The 26,319-nt window shown below is 39.9% G+C and overlaps 1 protein-coding gene across 1 annotated transcript in view; it reads right to left on the reverse strand.

Moving 5' to 3' along the window:
* Positions 1-26,319, reverse strand: part of IARS1 (isoleucyl-tRNA synthetase 1) — a 191,187-nt gene that overhangs the window by 61,061 nt on the left and 103,807 nt on the right. The window contains exons 19-24 of the mRNA XM_048856251.2: positions 23,351-23,437; positions 22,482-22,565; positions 13,619-13,766; positions 5,077-5,197; positions 644-735; positions 164-241 (exon numbers count right to left, since the gene is read on the reverse strand). Coding sequence (XP_048712208.1) covers positions 164-241; positions 644-735; positions 5,077-5,197; positions 13,619-13,766; positions 22,482-22,565; positions 23,351-23,437 — 610 coding nt within the window. The remainder of the gene's footprint in view (positions 1-163; positions 242-643; positions 736-5,076; positions 5,198-13,618; positions 13,767-22,481; positions 22,566-23,350; positions 23,438-26,319) is intronic.

A 26,319-nucleotide genomic window follows, 5' to 3' on the forward strand; every position in this document is an offset into this window, starting at 1 on the left:
TAAAATGCAGTAGCAGTTTCCCCCATTTTCAGGTCTGGTCTCTTACTGGTTTTCTGGTCTGTTACTTCTAGGGGCAACTGTAACAATTAGAAGCATGCACCCAGGCTTGCTGGGGAATCAAGTTGAATACGTTAAATAATTAGAGTTGAGTGTAAAACCTTACCATGAGTCTGCACATTGCATACAGAACACTGAACAAGGTTTCCAAGGCCATAATGCAGTCCTCATTCCCATTTTCACCCTATTCAGAGTATCCATGGAGAAAGGAAAAGGATTAGAAAAACCATCTACACTTTTTAAATTATGAACTACATTCTCACACTGTAATACATGATTTTACTCCTTCACCCAATAAATGCTAGCTTTCCAAGATCCACAATTACAGTTCAATCCTACCCAACAAAACAAAAATTATGGGCTACAGTGTATTTTTACTTGCCCTATGAAGAAACAAGGGGCAAGAACATAAATGGAGTAAAAAGGGAAAATCATATTTATTTGCAATTTCAGCTATTCAGCTGAAAGCTACACAGTTTTATATAACACACAAAGGTACTATAAGGATTTTATTAGTTTAATTAATCTATTTAAACTACATTGGGTCTATCTACAGTAAAAAGTTAGCAACAGAAATAGCACCTACCTTTAACCTTCTGCGATTCATTCTGATGTACCAGTTGGTCAGTACATCAACAAACTTAACTAGTCGAGGGACTACAGTGTATAGTCTGTAGGCTAAGAGGAAAAATAATTTCTTACTGTACAAAACACTTGCCTTCTGCATCAAAATTCTTCCCTTAAAGAATCACACAGTAATATAAAGCCTTGACAACTTAACACTCATGACTTTACAGAAGGAAATACCTTCATAAGATTAAAAAAATTGATTAGACACACTAGTATTACTAGAATCTGCACTTAAACTATATCATAAAATTAAAATTACGAACATAATCAATTATCACGCTTCAGGGCATAAGCATGTCACCAGCTGAAGGTCAGAAATAAATTGCTATAGTCTGGTACTGCACAGAGGTGCATTATGGCCATTTTATGCCTTAATCTGAAGCAAATTGAAAGAGGATAGTGGACAAGATGGACCATTGATCTATTATGGCTTGGCAATTCCTAAATTTGAACATACTGCTAAAAGAAACTGCTCAATACTTAAATTCACCAAAAATTGTGGGAGAAACATGAATGGAGATGCAATTACCCAATTCAGGAACCATTTTAATTTCTATTGAAATGTTTTTTGTATTTAACTTTTTTTCCCCACGACAGTTTCTTGCACAGTTCTTCTAAATAATAGAGCAGACGAAAGGCTGTAAAGTCATTCATGCAAATAGATTTTATTTTATCTCATGAATAATATTAACAGAATAAAAAGCTAGGCATAGCCATTTTCTTATGTTCTGTGTAATTCAAATGCATGAAGAACTGCTAACACAAATAAGAGGTTCTCACAAACTTCAAAGTCCAACCAGAGGGAAACATGACTTTAAATGCTCAAACATTTTTAGTTTACAAAAAATTGTTTTCTAGAAAGATTAGATAAACTAGTCCTTATAAACAAAAGTTACTAACTTGCAGGCAGCTTGGTTAAAAATAAGGAGCTGCTATTAATACCATGGTCTTTTGCTTCTGCCATTTATTTTATTAATCAAACAGCTATTGAATTATACACCTTTCCTTTGAGAGTTCCACAGCACACTTTTTACAACTGCATTTTGCAAGCTAGAAAAATCTTGTAAAAGACAGAGCACTAGATATTTCAACCTAAAAAGGAAACTTTCTGGGAGTTATGTGTCAAGTAAAACAAAGAAACTATTTATGGGGTTTTATGTTCTGATAGAGATCCCATTACTAACACTGCTTGAAAAGTAACTATGATGCACAACAAGAAAAGCTTGCCAACATACTTGTGTATTTTACAGTGAGATATTTGTTTGTTTTGAAACTACGTTTCATTCACCTTTAGTAGTCTAGAATCTCCAGTTATAACCTGTGCCATGATATTATACTTTGAGCTGACAGAAGGGAAAAAAAGAAAGACACTAAGTCAGTGGTTCCCAAACTGTGGGACATACTCCCCTAGGGGGTACAGAGAAACATTCAGGGGGTGGAGGGGTGCACACCAGAGCCAAGGCCAGCCCCCACAGGGGGCAGGGAGGGAGCGCCGCCCAGCCCTGCTCCGACCCCAGCTCCACTCTGCCCCGTGCTCTGCCCCCAGCCCAGCTCCAGCCCCACTCCACCCCCAGCTCAGCTCTACCCTCATTCTCTCTCCACCCCAAGGCCAGCTCTGCCTCTAGCCCCAACTCCTTCCCCATCCCCAGTTCTGTCCCCAGCAATACTTTCAGCCCAACTCCTCTGCTGAGAAAGCCTTGACTGTGCAGTAATGGAGGGGAGACACAACAGATTCCATAAGGGGGCGGGGGGCAGGAGAAGTTTGGACACCACTGCACTAAGTCAATCTCTTAAGCTTAACCACCGTGAGAAACACTGATTTGTAATTTATCCTCTTGTATATTGCACACAGGCACTATTCAAGCACCAAATGCACTATGGTAAAAATCACTGTTTCTAGATAGGGAATTTCACTTCACTAAAACCATGAAGAATTACTTACTAAATTTCCAACTTCCAGTTCAATTTTTCTTTCATCCTTAAATGACTTTATCAACTGTCACAGTCTAGATATTTAATATTTTATTCACTGAAGCACTAAGTGCTCAAATGAAAAAGAATATGAAAATTTGACCCAAGATTGCCAGTTTTAAAACCTTATGACTTAATAGGAGAAATAAATGATGCTAAGGTCTACCTGCTAACATTTTATTTTGGTGGCTACAATTTAATGTTAATAAGTGGAAGCCAGCTCTAGCAAAGAGGTCCTGTTTAAACTTCCCCCACAGAACTAACAACTTAGGGTTTGTTTGGTGCTGGTTGTTTTTTGTTTTGTTTTTTTTCCCCCCCAAGTAGTGGCCATTCATGTCCATTTTTCCAGTTCTACACCTCTAATGAGCAGAGATAGAAAGGAGAAAAAAATCTATGCTTAAAGAAAGAGCTTAGATTGTGACACAATTCAAAAAATCCAGTAAATAAATACAAAACCAATTCTCTCTCTACTGTATTTCAAATAAGCTCATGCTAATTACTTATTTTCTGTAATATCTACTTATACCAGATTGGAAAAGTCTTCAGCAATTCTCTGGGTGCTTTTGTAGGAGAAACAGAGAGAACCCAATGAAATATTACTTTCTACAATACAGGGATTAGGCATTAGGAGCTGAGCTATGGAAGCAGCATTTGAAATTGTGCTCTTTGATGGGTAAATTCTTTTTATTATTTGCTTTGTAGTTTTTTTAAGTCATCAGACACAAGCATCAGTGCTGGTCCATGACATTTATGTTCTTGTCAACAGCAGTGCCGTACTGTTGTGGCTTGCCAGGCTATATCTGAATACCAGCAAATTCACATTTCAGATTTTAAAAACCAACCTATTTTTAGCCACTGACTCACTGCTTGCTTGCTAGCTACAGTAAATTAAAATAATGGAGCATGAACTACAGGGCAGTTGTATGCCCAGTAAGTCCAACTAAACAGTAAAACAATTAAGTATGCATTGATTGTACATTTGTAACAGACTCTATTAACTATGCTTCAACCAAAAATGTTTCAGCTAGCTATTAAATGCATACTACTACATATTAAATGCACCCACTTATGAGGTCTCTGTGTAAATGGTAGAGGGAGCGAATAAACAATTCAACCCATTAGTAGGTTGAAAGGCTCAGACGGGGTAACCTTGATTATCCCCCAAACTCCTCTGGACTGTGACACTGATGGAAGATCAAGGGTATTGTGTGGAGTCCACTGGTCACTGGCCCTCCTTCTAGGTTGTTAACTGGTCAAAGCGTGGAAAGGCACTGTAAAGTGCTCCCTGTTAGAAAGGTCAATGAAGGAGAGAACCACAGGCACTCCCTGTAGGAGGATTAAGGAAATAGTGTGTTGAAAGCCTTTAACAGGGAAATTGTGGAAGGGACACTTCCACCAAAGCAATGTGTTAAGAGTACAGGAGACTAAATTAAATAATGATACAAAGAAACAGTCAAATGAGTATGATTTCAAAGGATCTGTCAGGGCTAATTCCCTGCTCTGGCACTTCAAGTGCAGAAGGTGGGGGCCAGCAAGGATTCTAAAAATTAATACTGGCCACTCCAGGCTTGTATTAAACTCCCAAGGTTACAGCTTTTCTCTGACCTTGGATTGGTAGATGCTGCCACCACCCAAGTGCAGAACCCCTTTGAGAGCTCAGGCAGGCGCACTTGGGAATTCCTTCCTGTGGGGTACCCTCAAACCCTTTCACCCTGCCTACAGGGAAGAGCCGAGAAAGCAAACAAAGGAAATCAGCTGTTGCCACCAGCTAATTAAACAACGTGTGCACAAACCTCTTAGGACACAAAAATCCAATTCTGTTCTTAAAAAAAGGTAAATTTTATTAAAAAACAGAAGGAAGAAAATACACCTGGGAACTTATGCTACTGCTAGATTTTAAAAGAGCAACTACAAGGATTAAGCAACAAGAATAGTTTCCTGAGGTCCAGCTTAAAGGTTACAAGCAATAGGGTTTGTTAATTGCCCTAATTCTCTGAATGGTTCTATCGCACCAAGTAAACTCAATAAGCCTATATTACTGAGCCCAGAGTTATGACGGGTGAGGACAACAGCACTGTGAAATGAATGTGAGTACTTCAAAAACCATGGTCATCTTACAGACTTCATTGTGGGAGAAGTTACTCTAGGCTGAAGGCCACTGTGTCGCCAGAACTAAGTTCTTATAACAGCAAGAATGGTATGTACATCAATTAAATTAATATTCTATAGCTGGACCTTTCCCTGTGTTACTGTTTTAAGATTTTTTTGCCCCTTTCTTTCATGCAGTCTGATCTGAAATCTGAAAATCCCTGGATAAATGCATCCTTTGTGCAAGCCCATCCCTAGTCACCAGTCAGTGACAATTATTCAAATGAAGTCTTTTTCTGAACTGAAACAAAAAGCAAAAGATACACATACCTGCCATTTCAGCCTTGAAGAACTGAATGAGTGACTGGGTGAAGGAAAGAATCCATTTATCCATGATGTTGTTGCTCTCCTTCATCGTGTTCTCATTGTACAGGAATTCCTTTACATCTTCCTATAAACATCATTGGAAAAATGAATAGTAGTAGAGCATGTCAACTCTTGAACACATTAAATCCTATAAAATAATACCTCTCTCATCATCAGTAGATCTCAAAGTGTTTCACAATCTTTTAATGTGTTTATCTCAAAACACCCCTGTGAGTTAGGTCACGGCCATTTTAACCCCATTTTACAGATGGGGAACGGAGACCCAGAGACTAAGCATCTTGCCCAAGATCACAGTCTGTGGTGAAGCAGGGCACTGAATCCAAGTCTCCCATGTCCTGAACAAGTGCCCTAATGACTGGAGCACCCTTCCTCTTAAAAGCCCATTTGTTATTCATTGACAAGAGCCTCCTATCCACGCTCTCCATTACATTGGTTAGTAAGAGTATTCGCTGTCAGATACAGATATTTGTTCTTGAGACACATTAACAGAAAAAGCCAAGATAAATTGATTTGCACTGATCCTGTTTCATTACACAACAATGTAAACTACAAAAGGGACCAGTTTTCTGTATTTATTAACACACAGAAAAAGTAGTACAGTACACAAGGAAATTCAATAATCCCACATTTTACACCTTTTGTATGTAGTCTCATCACAATTTATGAACACAGGCTAATGATACTGATTTTATGTCCCTTTCATCCATCTGGATTCCAAAGCATTTAAAGAACTTTACTGACTCTGAGGTGTGTGTGAGAGAGAAAATATAGGTAAGTGAACATTAGATAGATAGACAAACATAGGACATGTATATAAATAACTATAATTTTCAAATGCAGCAATTGTTCAACAGCACATGGCACCGCAAAAGAATTGTTACAGGTAGGTGGAAAAAATAGCAAACTCAACTAGAACTGCTGGAGGAATTTTAGGCAGGCATCATGTCATTACTGTACATATTTAGCATTTCATGAGAGGCAGCACTGTTCACTGCCCCTGAACATTGGACTGTAATGTAGTATACACTGCAAAAGAGAAGGTGGGAAAAGGCTAGAAGTATATGTGCTAAATTGGTAATCTATCCATTCACTTTGCTCTTCCAGAGAGGGAGGGAGGGAGAATACCACATTGACTTCTAACTAAGCAGCTTTTAAACAGTGATCAGTGGAGATCCCTACTGAATCTCCTATACCACTCCCTACAGGTTTTCCCTAAAGGCCTGCTATCCCTGTAGTGAGAATTTTTATTCTTGAAAAATCTAATAAAATAAATAAATTAAATAAATAAATAAATAAATAAAATCACAGTTTGAGAGGGGCTAGGTCTGAAGACAAGGAAAAAATAGACAAGAATGTGTTGCACTAATTTGCAGACATATCTATCCAACCATAGAATTACCAGGAGACATGGTAAGACGTGTTGTTATGTGACCTTTAAACAAGTGCATCTTGTTTAGAAAATATGTTTTGAAATAGGAAGTCTTCAGTTCTTTGTTGAAAGTAATTACAGTAGGCTTCCTAATCATAAGAACTGTTCTTTCCAAATGCCACTGAAATACCTTTCTTCTATATAGGAGGCTTGCCTTTGTCACAAGGTTTCTTGAAATGGTATAGTAACGAAATAGTACCTCACGTACAGCATCTTCCATCCAAAAAGATCCGAAACTGCTTTGCAAACTTAAAACAACTATCTACAGGAAACGCATGGATCAACATACCTACCTTCACAGATCCAGTTATCACCCCAAACACACCACAAAATCTCACCTACAGCCAGGCACTCAGATACTATAGAATATACTCTGCGGAGGAAGTCCGGGATGTACACCTTAACATGCTTAAAAGCAAGGACACTTCACCAGCGAAGCAGATTGCATCATGGAACGGGCCTCACAAATAGTCCAAAAGAACCTACTTCAATACAGAAATAAAAACCCCACCACTATAAGCTGTTACCTACCATCCCACACCAAAACCCATACTGGAGATCATCAAACAATTAAACCCATACTTGATAGGAAGCACACCCTGAAAGAAATCTTTCCTGAACGCTCTCTTCTGGCCTTTAAACAACCCCCTCAGCCTCATCACCAAAAGCAAGCTCCCCACAGACCAAGACGCACCAACTCAAAGCAACACCAGACCCTGGCAGAAAAACAGATGCAAAACCTGCAGGCATCTCTCCACTGCTGATGATCAACATACCTTTCAAGATCCTGGGATCCTACACATGCTTATCACTACACGTGGTGCACTGGACGAGGTACACTAAATGCCCCAATAATAACTATGCGGGTGAAACCAGACAATCACTATGCTCTCGAATGAACTCTCTCAGAAAAATAAGACAAAAACACCATATCACCTGTGGGTGAACACTTTTCACTTTATGTCTGACCTCTCAGTCCTCATCCTCAAAGAAAACCTGCACTACACTTCACAAGACATGCCTGGGAGCTTAATTTCATAATTTTGCTAGACACTAAAAACCATGAACTGAATAGAGTCACTGGATGTATGGCTTATTACAACTATCTGTAACCCACTTACTCCCTTGCTCCCAGCTTTTCCTCCCCTCCTTTTTCCCCCTATGACTGCTACGGTTTTAATGGGCCACTATCCCTTGAAATATGTGTTAACTACTTACACTAAATCTGTTCAACCTTGTATTCAGAATGTCACAGCTGAATACATTTCTCAGACGTGAAGAAGAGTTCTGTGTAAGCACAAAGGCTTGTCTCTCACTAACAGAGGCTGGTTCAATAAAAGATATTACCTCACCCACCTTTTCTCTCTTGCAAACTTAAAGCAATATTGTGTGGCCATAGTCTCAACCTATAACATAACAAGGCTGTTAAAGGCTGGAAAGCAGATGCCATTAGAATTTAAGTCAGTACACCACATCTGGCCATAGCCCTCTCTACAATGAAATTAAAAACCCACGGCTGGCCTGTCCCAGCTGACACAGGCTAAGGGGCTGATTAATTGCAGTGTAAAAGTTCGGGCTTGGGACCCCAGAGCCCAGGCTCCATCCTGAGTCCAAACATCTATGCTACAATTAAACAGCCCCTTCGCCCGAGCCCCACAAGCCTGAGTCAATTGGTGCAGGCCAGCCGTGGGTATCTAATTGTAGTGTAGGCATACCCTCAGTTGAGGAGCTCATCTTTGAACTGGGCTTCCACTGATTGCCCCGACAAGTGAAACTGTATATAAATCTCTTTGTCCACTATTCATTCAACCACCCCTGTGGTGCAAAATGGCAGCTGCTAAATGGTGCACAACAAGATTACACAACAACTCAGGGTGGGGAAGCAAACAATAGTTTACCCAACTGTAACTGCAATGGCAATTTTAGGAGGCAGAATGTAATTCCCAGATTTCAGCCAGGACACTGGAATTAGCTATTTCTCTCTTACAGGAAGTATAATGAAATTAACAAACAGCCAGAGCCTCTGTATCAGGTCTCACCCAAAAAATAACATCTTTGGCAGCATATTATCTTCTAATTCTATGCTGACACATTGTTTCATTACTGATTCATAAAGAAAATTTACATTTGCTGAATCAAAAAATTATTTGCTGAAGGATCCAGGTTTTCCACATACGTCTCCTATCCCCAACTCTGTTGATCTTGCAAAATCTAACGGGATGACAGCAGAAAATGGCTGGCTGCAAAGCTCATTTCAGCTAATTCCATGGTCACAGGTGAAAAAAAATGGAATTTTTTAGGTAACATGAGAAATTTCTTATGAAGGCTGTGAGGATCCTCAGAAAAGGCTCGTTAATTATAAGGTAGTTACCAAACTTTCCTTGAAAAGATTATTACTAAAAAGACAAAACAATTTGCACAACTATTTATTGAAGTCTGTTGCCATTATCACTTTAAATGGCAGCCTTCCAAAGTGAATCATAGAATATCAGGATTGGAAGGGACCTCAGAAGATCATCTAGTCCAACCCCCTGCTCAAAGCAGGACCAATCCCCAATTTTTGCCCCAGATCCCTAAATGGCCCTCTCAAGGATTGAACTCACAACCCTGGGTTTAGCAGGCCAATGCTCAAACCACTGAGCTATCCCTCCCCCCATTTAAGTGATTAAATGGCTACCATAATTTCAAGAGTACTACAAAGATCTGAACTTTTTGCTTAGTTTTTGCTTAGTTTCCAGCCTATTTGAAATGTCTGCACTAATAAGTGGTAACCTGTTATAGGATGACTTTGTTGAAAGGAAGAAATTGCTTTCAAAGGATCCCACTCTCCACAAGCATAAAAATTTCAACATCTGACAAAATAATAGTGTTGCTGAGGAAAGATATTTTGATCTTTTTTGTGGATTAATGGGAAGTGTTCAACACACATATCACTTTCTCCAGTGTCTTTCATTAGCTCTTGACATTTACAGGTTACATTCAAAGACCTATTGCAGATAGTAACTATTTTACAAAGATGCAATATTGGTTATATATGATGCTGTCCTCTTGCTATTGCTAAGGTGATTCATAGAATCATAGGACTGGAAGGGATCTCGAGAGGTTATTTAGTCCAGTCTCCCACACTTATGGCAAGACTAAATATTATCTAGACCATCCCTGATAGGTCTTTGTCTAACCTGCTCTTAAAAAAAAAAATCTCCATTGACAGAGATTCCACAACCTCCGTAGGCCATTTATTCCAGCGTTTAACCACCCGGACAGTTAGGAATTTGTTCCTAATGTATAACCTAAATTGTCCTTATTGCAATTTAAACCCATTGCTTCTTGTCCTATCCTTGGAGATTCAGGAGAACAATTTTTCTCTCTCCTCCTTGTAACAACCTTTTATGTACATGAATATCTAGTATCAAGTATTCTTGACTACCAACATTTTTATGCAAATCTACAGCGAGTGCAGCTATCTTAGGTGGCTCTTTATTCAGTATTACTGATTTACTGTACACTGGGCTAGATTGACCTTTGGTCTGACCCAGTATGAGAATTCTTACAGTAGTCTAATCCTAAACCTAATTACTCACTGTAATTTTTTTTTATTATTTATTAGTGACTTCATTGATGTTTTTGGTACGTATGCTATCAAGAGTGCTTTTGAAGCTCTGAGAAATTATCACTTCTAACTGAAGTCAAAGGTCAGCAAGATGAGAGAGTCAAAGCTTCAAACCCTCCCATCCTATCACCTAGTTGTGAGCTGTCAAGGTTCCTTCTCCACTCTGAACGCTAGGGTACAGATGTGGGGACCTGCATGAAAAACCTCCTAAGCTTATCTTTACCAGCTTAGGTCAAAACTTCTCCAAGGTACAAAATATTCCACCCTTTGTCCTTGGATTGGCCGCTACCACCACCAAACAAATACTGGTTACTGGGGAAGAGCTGTTTGGAAACGTCTTTCCCCCCAAAATACTTCCCAAAACCTTGCACCCCACTTCCTGGACAAGGTTTGGTAAAAAGCCTCACCAATTTGCCTAGGTGACTACAGACCCAGACCCTTGGATCTGAGAACAATGAAAAAGCATTCAGTTTTCTTACAAGAAGACTTTTAATAGAAATAGAAGTAAAGAAATCACCTCTGTAAAATCAGGATGGTAGATACCTTACAGGGTAATTAGATTCAAAACACAGAGAACCGCTCTAGGAAAAACCTTAAGTTACAAAAAAGATACACAGACAGAAATAGTTATTCTATTCAGCACAATTCTTTTCTCAGCCATTTAAAGAAATCATAATCTAACGCATATCTAGCTAGATTACTTACTAAAAGTTCTAAGACTCCATTCCTGGTCTATCCCCGGCAGAAACAGCATATAGACAGAGACCCTTTGTTTCTCTCCCTCCTCCCAGCTTTTGAAAGTATCTTGTCTCCTCTTTGGTCATTTTGGTCAGGTGCCAGCGAGGTTACCTTTAGCTTCTTAACCCTGTACAGGTGAGAGGAGTTTTCCCCTGGCCAGGAGGGATTTCAAAGGGGTTTACCCTTCCCTTTATATTTATGACATGAGCTATGAAGCAAAACAGGCCCAGGCTTGCAAGAAGACGAGGATGGATTTGTGGCAGTTGCTACCTTTAAACTAGAAAACAGATTATGCAATTCACGACAGATTTACAGGCTAGGTACGAGAACAAGGGTGCAAGACTGGGTAATGGCTGCATCCCCGGAGCAGATTATGAGTTTAAAGAAATGGATGTGTGCCACATGTTATGAACTCTCAAGACAGGGAAATGAAACGATGATTTGAACACATTGAAGCTCTATGGTGCGATTTCCAACATTGTTCAAATTCTTCAAAATAAGTCTGACACCAAACCAACTCCTGATCCCAGAGTCCAACAGAAGCACGAGGATAATCTGGTGTACAGGTGTGTTAGATTTACAGAAATAAAGAGCAACTAAATCAGTGGGAACTAACTTTCGCTTTTAGATGAAGTTCCAGTTCACAACACAGAGCTGCTCCCATCTCTCACATGAAAATACAACACTCCAAAAAGATTTTTGAACAAGAATGTTCAAAACTAAATTTAACAGAATGCTTGGATAAGCCAATTTTATTTTAAAACAAAGTTCTGGTTTTGGTGTAGCTTGAGCCAGTTCCTTACAAGGCAAGAAACAGAAGAAAAGTTAGCTGAAGGAAAAAAAGAAATCTGCTCTGAAAGGACCAACAGTCCTAATGGAACTTTTTTCGCAAGTGTTAACTCTGGTGTCCTCGGTAGTTAGTGTTTGGTTGGTGAACTTACTTCTCGTTGAAATGTGACGCTAGCAGCACTGATCTGATTTGAAGCCAGGCTTAAAACGAGCATGTACTGCACAAGGTTTACTCCACAGCTCAATTTTTCTATTCCAGTTCCAACACTATAACCTTGCTATAGCATAAAGTTCATTTCAAAACCAACAAGTAAAAGCACCTTTGTACTGTAAGAAATGTTTATACCTTGAAAAGGAATTATATTTGTAAGAGCAAGAAAGCTAACATACTAGAGGTGTCGGTAAATTTCCACTTCCTGTTATTTCTATAACATCATAAACCTACACAGTGTTTTACAGACAACTAAAAATGATCTTTACAATAAGAAAAGGAGTACTTGTGGCACCTTAGAGACTAACCAATTTATTTGAGCATGAGCTTTCGTGAGCTACAGCTCACTTCATCAGATGTTTACCGTGGAAACTGCAGCAGACTTTACATACATACAGAGAATATGAAACAATACCTCCTCCCACCCCACTGTCCTGCTGGTAATAGCTTATCTAAAGTGATCAACAGGTGGGCCATTTCCAGCACAAATCCAGGTTTTCTCACCCTCCACCCCCCACACAAATTCACTCTCCTGCTGGTGCTAGCCCATCCAAAGTGACAACTCTTTGCATAATCAAGTCGGGCTATTTCCTGCATAGATCAAGGTTTTCTCACATCCCCCCACCCCCATACACACACAAACTCACTCTCCTGCTGGTAATAGCTCATCTAAACTGACCACTCTCCAAGTTTAAATCCAAGTTAAACCCTGGTTTAACTTGGATTTAAACTTGGAGAGTGGTCAGTTTAGATGAGCTATTACCAGCAGGAGAGTGAGTTTGTGTGTGTATGGGGGTGGGGGGATGTGAGAAAACCTTGATCTATGCAGGAAATAGCCCGACTTGATTATGCAAAGAGTTGTCACTTTGGATGGGCTAGCACCAGCAGGAGAGTGAATTTGTGTGGGGGGTGGAGGGTGAGAAAACCTGGATTTGTGCTGGAAATGGCCCACCTGTTGATCACTTTAGATAAGCTATTACCAGCAGGACAGTGGGGTGGGAGGAGGTATTGTTTCATATTCTCTGTATGTATGTAAAGTCTGCTGCAGTTTCCACGGTAAACATCTGATGAAGTGAGCTGTAGCTCACGAAAGCTCATGCTCAAATAAATTGGTTAGTCTCTAAGGTGCCACAAGTACTCCTTTTCTTTTTGCGAATACAGACTAACACGGCTGTTCCTCTGAAACCGATCTTTACAATGTAATTTATAACAGGGATGTAGCCAAGCCTCGAGGAGTGAGACGAATAGGACTAAAGAGCTACAACAGTAAGTTAACTGTGGCTGCTGATGCATGCAACTTGAGAGTTAACCTCATTTTTTATCCTTATCCTTCCTCTGTACCTTCTGTTTTCCTTGATGTACACATACATGCACTTATTACAGCTTAGAAGGGAAGATTAGCATTTGTAGCATTTGAGGCCTGATCAAAAAAAGTTGAAGTCAATGTAAATGACTCGTATAGACTTCAGTGGACTTTGGATCATGCTCCTGGAGCACAGGATGGAAGCATGGTGGTCAGGATCAGAGAACTATACTCCAGGCTTAAGGAGCTCAGCAAGAGAAGGTACTGAGAACAAAAGGAGACTAAGGAGGTGAGGTTAGCTTTGTGGCAAGAGGGTATGTTATTAACATAACATAAAATCCACCAAGAAATAGTGCCAGGTGTACAAACTAGCCTTTGCCTTTTCAGTGTCTCAAAACTTCATACCTTATGTTGTAGGATCACAATATTTTGAATGAGAAAGCGATACGCATTGTACCAGGGCAGAAATACATCCTTCAGCACATCTCTTACTCCTTCCTCCTTAAACCGCAAGTTTTCTGCTCTTACCACAGGAGAATTGATGAGGTACAGCCTGCAGAGAAACAGTGCAATAGGGTCAACTAGGAAGAAGTTTAATGGCATTTCCCCTATGGTCTCTATTACTCATATTAGAAAGCTTGTCATTTTAACTAAAAAAATTACATACTCTAAAAGCTCACCTGCAAATACTCATCAAACTTTACAAACCATAGCAAATTCCAAACATTGTGCCACAGTGATAGAAAAACACTAAAGGAGATGGATTCACAGGAAAAAAAAATCTATAAAAAGACAAAATCGTAAGTAGGTACAGCATGTTGAAGATATGAAGGTTTGTACCCCAGTCATATTCTTGTTCCAGCTAGAATACTACCAGCATTGACATGCTGGAACTCAGAAAGAAAATAGTCAGGGTTACGAACCAAATATGGATCAGAATACTAATATATCCTCTCCTCAAAGTCCATAAGGGAGAAGTGCTCTTGCTGTTGTGACTTATTCAAAAGCTGTCCTGATGCTGAGGAGTGATCCAATCAGCTCAGCAGGAAGGAAGACCTCTCCTTTTTCAGAATCTCTCCTGCCTGTGCACCTGGAACCAAGAAGGCTGGCTGCCTTGAGACCAGAGTCAATTGCTGGATCCTTCAGAAAGTGTCTCTTGACTTGTCTAGGTTTCAAGAATCCATGTTAAGACAAGGCTCTTCTCTGGCACAATCTGAAAGTTTTACGTCCTTTAGCAATGGATACTACTTAGATGGACTGTTCATTTTTAGGGCTTCCTCTAACAGCATGGGACCCAAAGGATCCCAAGTTCAGTGCCAAGGAAGGTTTCAAATTTGATCTACTTGGTCCAGGAAACACTGTCTCAGATCAGTTTCTCCTGAACCAACAGGTCTCCCATAATTAGAAAGACAACCCTATTGCCCCAATCTCCTTTCTGGATCTTGGGAGAGATGACTTCACAAACAGCATATCTCCTGGAGCAGCGCCCTTCCCAAAAGCACTGAAAACCATTAACCACACAAATATCCAACTGATGTTTTGGAAGGGAAACTGATCCCTGCCTTTTTTTCTGCCTCCACCACAATAGACAAGGCCCCTGGTATATCTTAATCAGATAACAAAGGTGGCGGGGGGGGGGGAGGGAATTTTAAATAACTTGCCCTGTACTAATCCTATAACTAAATTAAAAGGTTTGATACAAAAAACTAACTTTCCCACACAGAAGGAGAGGGAGTAAGGTACCATGACCGCGCTTTCTGGTGGTTAGAAAGGAATGGAGACATGGTGGAAACCAGGTATTTACAACCTGATTGAACAGAATATTGGTCTTGAGGGATGTTCTGCACATGCCTGCTAAATGCCAGTACTGCACAAAAAGATTCAGGGCCCACATGAGCAGGCTCACAACTCCTACAATTTCAGAGTGGTAGCCATGTTAGTCTGTATCAGCAAAAACAACGAGAAGTCCTTGTAGCACCTTAGAGACTAGCAAATTTATTTGGGCATAAGCTTTCGTGGGCTAAAACCCACTTCATCGGATGCATGGAGTGGAAAATACAGTAGAGAAGTATAAATACATAACAAATGGAAAGGCAACTCCCATATTTTCATATGCTGTGTATTTATACCTCTCTACTGTGTTTTCCACTCCATGCATCCGATGAAGTGGGTTTTAGCCCATGAAAACTTATGCCCAAATAAATTTGTTAGTCTCTAAGGTGCCACAAGGACTCCTCAATGTTTTAACTCCTATAGTATGGCTCAAGAGATGCAATGTCATTAAGGAGAATATAACTGATGGGAAAATATCTTCCCACTATTTGCTCAGCTCTGCCGGTCAGAATAGACAACTTTAAGAGCTGCCAGCTCAGATTTTCCCATACTGCATGAAGAGCAAATAGGAGTGTTTAACATTGGCTTAGACAAGGGATTTTCCCTTCCTGCCTTTTTCCCCCCTTATCTCATCTTAAGGACAGGATAGTGGATGCTTGTTTTTGTAATACCCATTTGCATAGCCACATGAAGTCAAATTGAGCCACTACTCCTCTTAACCAGTTACCCCACTAGAGCCAACAATACAGAACTTAAGGTGTCCCTACTGAAGAAAACAAGTCAACTTCTTCCACCAGACGCTCAGTGTGAAAACATTTTTTTTTTTAAAGTACCAAATAAAAACACTGGTACCTAGAATAATGCATAATGTCTCTGCTATTCTTCTACAAGAAAGCAGTGAAATCTGAATTAATTTAGAATAAGATTTAAAGTCTGTAGCCTGTAAATCTGCTGCAAAGAGGAGAAGAGTGGTTCACACAAATTTTTTTTGGAGGTAATATTGAGAATAATATTCACTTACTTTTTTTAAGTGTATCATAATGTGTGTCCACTTCAGTTTGCAAAAAGTTTATCTTTTAAAATCTTACATCTGCACTGCCCTAAGCTAATATTTTAAACTACAAAGACAGCTTGGTTTCTACTAGCTTATGTATAACAGAGACTACTGTAGGTCAGAACTAGTGTCTCACTCAGCTAACTTAACCTGTACAATTATTTAAAATAAAGATGTACTTAGTACTTCATTCAACTTGCCAAAAATATTTTCTTTTTAAGATTTCAACATTTTCAGTAACAGATTTATTTCAGAATTCAATTTGTCATGTTTTATAAACTTTTTAGAACACAATTTTCTAAACTAATGAATCTATACAGAGATTTCCTTTAGGGCACTTGAAAACCCTAACTTGGGCTGACAGAATACATTCAAAAATACTGGACCATGAATTCTTCTTGAAAGACCTTCTCACATCAACATAATACATACAATACAGCTGTTAAGGCAAACAGATGGTAAAGCATGAATGTCAGCAGTACAGGAATGGGTACTACTTTGAATTTAACATTCAACTCTAAAAGCTGGATTTCAATATATATGTTTAAAAATAGAAGAAACTTTCTTTTGAATTTAGATAACCCCAATATGTGGCAAAGTAAAATAGTTCAATATTATGTCTAATTACTAAATAAATATGTAAATGAAACAGCAATTTGGCCTCCAATTTTTATTTATTTATTGGTAAAGCAAATATCTTTGTACAAGCCTTTGTACATGCTGTCTCCAACTCTTGCAATTCATTCTCAAGTGACAGGATTTTGGCTGGATCTGGAACCAGTCTCAAAATGATACAAGAAGCTCCAGTCCCCTCAAACTTCAGCCAAGTCACCCACTTTCCTGCCTCCTGGGGAAGAGTAGCTCAGACCTTCTTCTATTCACATTAGAGAAGGAACTGGAGCAAGGTGGTTGGTCCATGCTGCTCCTTATACCTTTGGTTGGGAGCACAAGGCGGCAAAGGGAGCAGGCATGGACCAACAGACACTGCTACTGAAAAGTTTCCAGCCCGAGGGGCATGGAGCACATGCACACCCACAGAGAGTACCTACAGGGACCAGCACTGCGAAGGGAGAGAAGAGGACCCCCTGCAGCTGCCCACCCAGGCCTGGCAGAATTTGTATGAGGGTGGGAGTGGGGGAAGGACACAAAAATTAAGTCATTAGAATGTGGGATAAACTGGAAGATCCAGGCCACCTTACTCAACAAATCTGGCAGAGTTTACAACACTACTTGTCTCACATACACTGGAGGTGGGGAGGGGATACAAAGATCTTCAAACAGACCAAAAACACTACATAATTTTTTCATCTCATAATTTGTGAGCCAGTCTCACATGATTTATAGGGGTCTGACTGGTAATTTTTGAACTTTCAGGGCTGGCAATAATGTATAACACAGACACGGCAAACCAATAATACTGTCGTCTCTAAATTTTCCAAATTTATTTTACATAAATGTCATTTTAAATCTTTACCCACTGTGTTCCAAGGTTACCACAACAGCAAATGGCCTGTAAGTAACTTAGGAAAGTAACAAACACTACTGTCTGCAGGCTTCAGAAAACATGCACGTCTCTTGGTTTTATCTGGTGTCCTTGTGTACTGGCAGCTGTGTAATTACAGTACATTGAAGATACTGTAAGTAAATTATTTATAGTACCAGAAGCATGGACTGTTTTGGACTAAATGCATCTTCAAATGAAATTTGTTTTTAATGCTAGTCAGAATAAAATGCTTCTGAATGTAAAGAAAAGAAACAAGCACAAAACAAGAGTTTATTTTATTTTCAGTCATTTTAAGGACACTTGCTTATGGTCAAACGCCTATTTAAAGCAGTTTATACTGAGCCTGCTTGGCTTGCAATAACATCTTAACCTCAAAATCATAATGTGGCCTGTGTTTACTGAAGCAGAAAATTATTTGACTTGCTTCAGATGCATTTGGTATTTAATGTTGTGTACAGGTGTTTTTACGTCAGTTGTGCGTGCAAGGAGGGGGAAAAAGCTTTGCCTTAGGGCTAAAACAGAAGGAATGAAATGAAGCAGCCGACTTAACTTTTACAACCTTGATATTTTATTTATGGTCCATATTACAGCTATACAAAACTCTCCGTGCTTTGGCTTTACCTATTTTTACAGGACTTAGCATTTTTGATCATTTTGCACCTGTATTGTCTCCACATTGAACATTTGGTCATGTAGAGCTCTCAGACTCCAACCCAAGATATAAAAAGACAGTTATCAACTTTTCTTCAATTCCCCTAGGAAAAAAAACATCCAAACCTACACCCTAGGTCTTTGAAAACCCGGCACCCTGGTGTACTAGCAAGGCATCATGGTGAACAGTGGCCTGACTCCTTATGTATAGAAGAAGCATAAAACCAATTGTTTACAGTGATTGGAATGAATGAAACTGTCTCAAAAAACACACTGCGGATCATCAAAAGCTTCTGGTATCTAGAGAAGAAAATACATGTAATCTTCTTGCAGATCCTTCCTATCTCATGAGTGAGAGAAGATATATTTAGACAGCAGATGATATTTGAGGTTAAACATTGTCTAGGTAAGTGATATAAAGTATAGGGGTTTGGTTTTGTTGCACACTGGACTGTCTTCTATAAGGAGATAAAGATGTACGTCTTGGACGACCTCTGAAATTAACAACAACACTGCTACATTCTTTCCCAAACACACAATTTATCCTTATGGCACCTCATGCCATGAAAATTAGTTGCCAAATGCAAATAGCACTTTTTCTCAGAGTTGTATTGCTAGGATACCAGTCTGAACTTTGAGGGATAAGGCCTCAGTGAAGCAATCAAAAGCTCAGCTGTAGAAGCTATTGCCCTCTGATAAAAAAATGAAGTGTGACAGAATTGCAGACACTCAGCGGCAGTGTCTGAGTCTACTTGTTTGCCTGTGTTGGCAGATGGGTGCTTAGGTCACTTGATTATACTAACAATAGTGAAATATTACTTTCAAGGTAATGAAGGAAGAAATTGATTACTCTGGAACAAATCCAAAGAAAGGGACATAACTTGCATACTTTTATGAATCATTCATTCTTGTAAGGGCTTGTCTACACTGAGAAGTTGTCGACAAAACTTTTGTCTTTCATGGGTACTTTAAAAAGCCCCCCCCCCCACACACACACACACAAAAGACAAAAGTTTTGCCAATGCAAGTGGCAGTGTGAACATGGCTTCATCGGCAGAAGTACTCTCCTGCTGACAAAGCTAACGCCGCTCGCGGGGCTGGAATTCTTTTGTCGGCAAAAGTGCTGACTAAGTACCCAAAAAGAGCATTTACACACGCTGACTTTTAGCGACAAGGCTGTCTCGACACAGCCTTGTCGCTAAAAGCTGTATGGTGTAGACAAGCCCTTAGACCAGGGGTCGGCAACCTGCGGCAAGGTGGTGAGCCAATTTTTACTGGCACGCTGCTGCCAGCCGAGGTCTGGTCTGCCGGCCTCACTCAGCCCGCTGCCTGCCTGGGTGAATGGAACCCCCAGCCAGCAGCAGGCTGAGCGGGGCCAGCGGCCAGGACCCTGGCTGTGGGTGAGCCGCTGCCGGTCTGGGGTTCTGTCCGCCACCCCGCTCAGCCCGCTGACAGTCTGGGGTTCCGGCTGATACTTTTTCCCCCTCACTGCACAACTTTATCTTTGGCTTACAGCCCGTCTGAGTCAAGTTTGTCAAGACTGCCCAAGTGTGATAGCAGCTTTAACATTTAGGACTTGTCTACACAGTGCAACAGTACACACCAGAAGGGGTGTAAAATTGTAGAGGGCTCTGAAGTGTTGAACTCTAACAGTTTTGTGTTGACTCTACTGATGTGCTCTAAAAAGTTCCAAGTGTCCATGAATATAGTCCTGTTTGAAAACAATACAACATTAACACATACATTTAAGACTGCATTAGCTAGATCAACACAGTTAGAGCTCAACATTTTAAGGTGCTCTACAACTTTACACCTCTTCTGATGTGCATTGCTGCACTGTGTAGACAAGCTCTTAGACACTGAATGGTTTCACATATGATTCAAAGAACACTGGAATTAAAGACTCTAAAAGTCAGAGACCAGTGTGCTCTGTGCTACCTAGCTATTCCTTCCATCTGGAGTTCTCATCCTATTATACATTTAAGCACTTATGTGTGTAACTGCTGGGGATGCTGTATTTACTAACATACTGCTGTGCTGAGACTAATTTGAAGCTACCGTTCGTAAAGATTCTACTGAGGTGGAGGAGAGAACTTCCTTCACAGAAGCTAAAGTAACTCTACATAGAAGCAGTGCCAAAATGACAAGTCTAAAGTAGCTTATTCTAAATAGTATCCAAGAAGTGCTTCAGTGGATGAGCACAAACAACTGAATCACAGAGCACTTTCCTTAACTGAACCAAGTCTGTACTGCTTTGTACTCTGTGTGTGGGCGTGTGTATAAATAAATATGACATTAGAGAGTGTATGTCAGGCAGAAAAATGAATTAGCCTTTTATTGAACAAAAATGGGGAAATAATGGAATTGTACCTTTTAGCATTTTGTTTTTTGTTTGTAGGCAGAAAAAATTAGGGAAAAAAACAACTGAACATTGAGTTTAAAACCCTTTATAAAAACTGGGAATCTCTGCAGTCATGCTGCTTCATCTACCAGTTCTCTGCTTCTTCATATTCTGCTGACCATGGTTAGACTATTATAAAAGAGTTTGATCTTGTTGATCAAACATAAGTCTAGTCTTCTTAAAATAAATGTTAATTTTAAAGCAAGTTTCAGTTATGGCCAATGAAAAGTTTTCAATAGACACACACATTTATTATTTGTACTGCCATAGTCTCAGCATGCAATCATGATGCCTGGTGACATAGTATAAAAACTTGAATATAGCAACATTCAAATGGCTCTTTACAACCATAAATAAGATATTAATTCAGATATTCAATGTCCATATTCCACCTTTAGGTTGTGAAGAGATTTTATTGCCCCCAGCCAAATTAACTGCCTCTTATACTTGAGCATGTATGTTATTTTAATGAAACAACTTAAACTGCCCAAAGACCTAGAAAGTCTAATCAGTAAGTTGCTTTTTGTACATGAATATATTCAGATCTGCCTCTTCACTTTTGTCTCCAATTTTAACTGAACATAGTGCTTATAAAGATGCTGTATTAAACAGCAATGTAGACTAAATCTTTTCTCCATAGGTAGTTGTAGCGAGGTGAGACTCACTGGTGTGGCGATTCCTGCTGGTCATCTTGAGAATTAGCTCTTGTCCAGCCCGGAGCACCCTCTGCAGGCTAGTGTCTCACCTTCCTTGGGGCCCCCGTGTCCCTCCCAGACCCCGGTGCCCCTTACCCTAGAGTTCTGCCCACTGCAGTACCCCCACACACTGGGTCTCCCCTCCCAGGGGAACCCCCAACCCTCTGTTCTCACCTTGCCTCAGTGGCTACTGCCAGTCATCATCTAGCCCCTGCTCACTGGAGCAAACTGCAGTCTGTAATGGCCACTCATCATTGGCAAGGGGTTAGGCCCAGCTGCCTCTGCCTATTTCCAGGCTGTAGCTCTGTAGCCCCAGTACCTTTGTAGGCCTTCACCAAGGCCTGCAGCCTTGCGGTTTTGCAGGCTGGAGCTCCCTAGCTCCCTTTGCCCTTTTCCCCAGCACTGCTCTGCCTCCGGTACCTTGCTCCCAGGCAGCTAGCCCTTCCCACTCCAGGACTAGAGTGAGACTCCTCCAGCTCCCGGCCCCCCAGCCCTCTTATCAGGGCCAACTGGGCCCTAATTGAGCTGGCCACAGCTGAGGCTGATTGGGGAAGCAGCCAATCTTGGCTGCTTTTAACCCCTGTTCTCCAGGAGTGGGGCAGCCGCCCCACTACAGTAGTATATAGCACAGGTAGCGACTGCACAAGCTTCCCTCCACCATGCAGCGTATGTCCTATTCTAGAGTAACTAGCTCTGAGAAGTTGATCATAGTTTTCATGACCATTCAAATACTTGGCCTCTATGCTCATAAAACCAACAATGATACCAATTAGCGTCAGCTTAAATTCACATATTATATAATAGGAATTGGACACAATTCATTTCCTAACAAAAAAGCCATCAGATAGCAATTAGCTTCAGTCATTATCAGCCTTGTTAGGATCAGAACCAACGATTTAGAAGTTCAAGGCTCCATAACCCATTACCAATACCCTGGGTCATCCCTTCCCCCAACTATTTCCTTGCCACAGAGTTCTGAAATACTCTAAACTTAAGTTCCTTCCTATTGCTATCTGTCAAAACCCATTACACGCTTTCTGGTATACATGTCTGATATAACCATTCACAGGAATTTGAAGTATTAGGTATCTACATTACAGAAAAATATAGACAGAATTGCCAGCTCCTACCTTAACGCATCAGCTCCATAACCATTTACAATGTTCACTGGATCAGGATAGTTCTTCTTGCGTTTGCTCATTTTCTGGCCATCACTAAAAAAAACAAATGCCAAGTCTGGGGAATGAGTTCCTAGGATTTTGACAACACAAGAGTTGCTAACCAAGTATCCCTTTACATCCAGCTTCCTTTCCAAATAATTGATTAAAACTCAAATCTGATTGTCACAATATGTTTACAGTTACCCAAGCCACTGTCATGCACTCAGCACACTACTTCAGCATGATGGACAATTCCAGAGCACTGAGAAAATCTGGAAGCAATAGGCTCCTAAGTTACAGACTCAATTAGAAGATTCCATCTTCCTTGGAGATATTAAGGTGTATAATAAGGTGCAAGAGGATAAAAACAAAACATTTGCTTTGGATCAGTAACATCATCCTGAAGATGTGACAAGTTGTGGCACTGGAAAATATATTTACTGTTATAAAAAATATATAAACCTCCAAATCAACATCTCTTTTAAACAGGGTATCCTTCCTTCTGCACAATGGCATTTCACTTCTTTCCTCAATTCCATCCAGTTTTAATTAGATTTGTGGCTGATAAGTAAGGGCAAATATTTCTGTGAAGAACCAGCCATAATTCCTGGATAGGAGACACAAATGTCCCTCTCTGGTGGTCAGTTAAATTCTTCTGCAACGTTGCTACTTTGTGACAAGTTTCTCTCTCGTTGGTAGCCAAAACTGACCTAACTATAACCACTATGTACTCCTAGGCTACCAAAACATCTCACCTGTGATTTAGAGTAACATGTCTGAACCTATTACAACTAGGTGACAATAAAAAGCTGTTCACTAAAGAAAACTAATATACTAACCTAGCAAGAATCAGCCCATTTACAATTACATTCTTGAAAGGCGGCTTCCCAAAAAGAGCTGTGGATAGCACCAGGAGAGTATAAAACCTGAAACAAAAGTGATAAGTTTGTTATCAGACAGTTCAAACCATATTCTAGGCACGTTATGCTAAAAGCACGATGCTGTCAATTACATATCAAATTTCAATTAAGCTGGATTTATTCACTCTAGCACATTAGAATTAAAAAACATCTGAGTGGACATATAACTGGAAAAGATTCATTAAAATAAGCTTATTGTACAACTGTTTTCTTGCTGTGCAGTATATACTATTATTTCTCCAAATATTACACGCAAGTACTAGAATACTAATAAATGACAGTGAAACATTTTGGGAATAATTAGCAAGGTTGGGAAACAGGAAGATGGAGAATTTCCCCTTTAAGTAATAGATTTTTAAAATCTACAAAAAAAAAACAAAAACAAAAACGTACATTAAAGGGTCTTACATAATAAATTAACAATGAAACTCCATCCTTAAATTAGCCTCCATGGTGCCTTATTGTGTACATCTAAACAGTGCGAGTTTAAACACCAATGTGTTACAATGCCTAACAGTAAATTAAGCCCAGGAATGAATGGTGGGCCAGACTGACCCTCTTTTATGGAACACAAATTTAATTTCCAGTTATGGTTGTATTCTCCAAGCCAGCAGGTGCAGGGGCCAGGAGGCTGCTATAGACTAAGCGTAAGTGAGCACAAAAGGGAGACAGCTTCACATAATTAAAAAAACCCTTCTCTATATAGGTTAGGGAGTTAGTTAGCTCTCAAGCGAGTCCCATCCAGTCCTCCTCACTATGAAGGATGGCAGCAGTAATGTAAGACCTCAAATGTGGTGGCACAACAAAAGAATAATCTGGGCTTTCAAATACTATGCAACTCCCAGTGTCGTCTCTCTTTTGCTATATTTCCTAAAACATATATATTAGCTTTCTGGATTCTTGAGAAACTAGGATTTGCTTCCGTACAGGCACCTACATCATAACAGAAGCCTACATGTATCACTAGTTCTGAGATGCTAAAAAGTGTTATAGTAAGTGGAGATGTGAAGGAACTGAATTATTTCACATTTACAAATAGGATTCTTGTCAGAGGCCTGGGCTTGTGCAGCTCTTTTTTTTTTTTTTTTTTTTTTTAAACTTGAGGGTGGGGCACAGCCTTGTCAGCTAAGGAAGAATATCAAATACATCAGCAATCTATAGAGCTAAAGCTAACACAACCTTTAAATTAAAGATTATTTTATGAAAACTAATTGACTTAGACCAAAGCACAGAAGGTTATCTTTCAAAACTGTTTATTAGCATAAGATTTAGAGAAGAAATTCTCTGCCAAAAGAAGGGTTCATTTGTATCCTCTGAAGTGGTTGGCTCTCAAAAAGCTGCATCGAATTGAACACATCTGTGGCTCTTGAGTATCCAAGACTTGGTAAAGGTTGCTTGGGTGCATTATTGCATTTATAAAGCGGCTTAGATGAAAGCTGTGATTGTTATTCCCTAGAGAGGCTTTCAACTCACATCATCATCTCAGGGCGCACACCCCTCTGGGCTGTAAAACTCTTAACCAACCAAATTACAATGTAACTTACAAACCTTTATCAAACATTCAAACATACACTAAAGTAGAATGAAAATCTTTCCCATTTTAAGTTACTTTCCCAGTCTTTACTCCTTGTCCATAATCCTTTACTCTCCTCCTTACATCCCACTCCCACTCTTCCCCCTCCATCTTTAGTCTTCAAAAGAAAAAAAACCCTCAATCCTGAGCTTTTGCCCATATGATCAAGACAAACCAAAACTAAAGAGACTGCATACTAGCTGATTCTTCCCTCAGCTAGTCTGAGTACCCAACTGACAAACTGTCATGGATTATTGCATGTAAATATACATACAACACACATGCAAAACAAACAACAAACTGATACCAACAACAGCACTTGTCATGTAATGATGACAACACTGTAAGGCATTTCTATTTTAAAAGTGAAAACTGACTTTGTTTAGAAGGGGCTTCAGTGTTTTTTTAATAGGAGACTGGTACATGAGGGTTACGCACTTTGAGGTGGCACATGCAGAAATTTTTTAGTGACTGAAGAAATTTCTCCTGGGACATTAAGTTAGATAGTTCGGTTTCTTAAAAAGATGAACAGAAGTATAACCACAATCATACTGGACAGTATATTTGGAAATAATTGAAACATACCTGGTGTGTACTGTTGGGAATATAGTGCTTGTATATAAGTATATAATTACTTGCAGTAGTAAATGTTATGAATTTAATGACAACCACAATAGTCATTGCAAAATATCATCTACATATTCCTATTCATGATCATTCTGTGGTTTGATTGGCTTTATAGACTGTACAGTAACTCCTCACTTAACAGTGCAGTTATGTTCCTGAAAAATGTGACTTTAAGCAAAACAATGTTAAGCAAATCAATTTCCCCCTAGGAATTAATGTAAATAGGGGGGATTAGGTTCCAGGAAAGTTTCCCCCCCCCAAGACAAAAGACTATATTTTTACTGTATAGTAAAATACAATGATGATTGTGAAGCTTGGTTGAGGTGGTGAAGTCAGAGGGTGGGATATTTCCCAGGGAATGCCTTAGTGCTAAATGATGAACTTGCAACTGGCTGAGCACTCAAGGGGTTAACTCGTTGTTAATGTAGCCTCACACTCTACAAGGCAGCAGGAATGGAGGGAGGGAAGACAGCATGGCAGACAGAGACACACATGGTGTGTGCGTGTGTGCGCGAGAGAGAGAGAGAGAGAGAGATGCGCATTTCCCCTTTAAGTATGCTGACCCACTCCTAAGTACACTGCCTTGTTAAGTTAATCTGCAAGCTAAGACCACAGCTGGTGCCAGGAAGCTCCCTCAGTCCTGAGCCCTGTCATGTGTCCCCCTGCTCTATAGAGATGGGGTAAGTGG

The sequence above is a fragment of the Caretta caretta genome, chromosome 7 (assembly GCF_965140235.1).
Source record: "Caretta caretta isolate rCarCar2 chromosome 7, rCarCar1.hap1, whole genome shotgun sequence".
Taxonomy (NCBI): Eukaryota; Metazoa; Chordata; order Testudines; family Cheloniidae; genus Caretta; species Caretta caretta.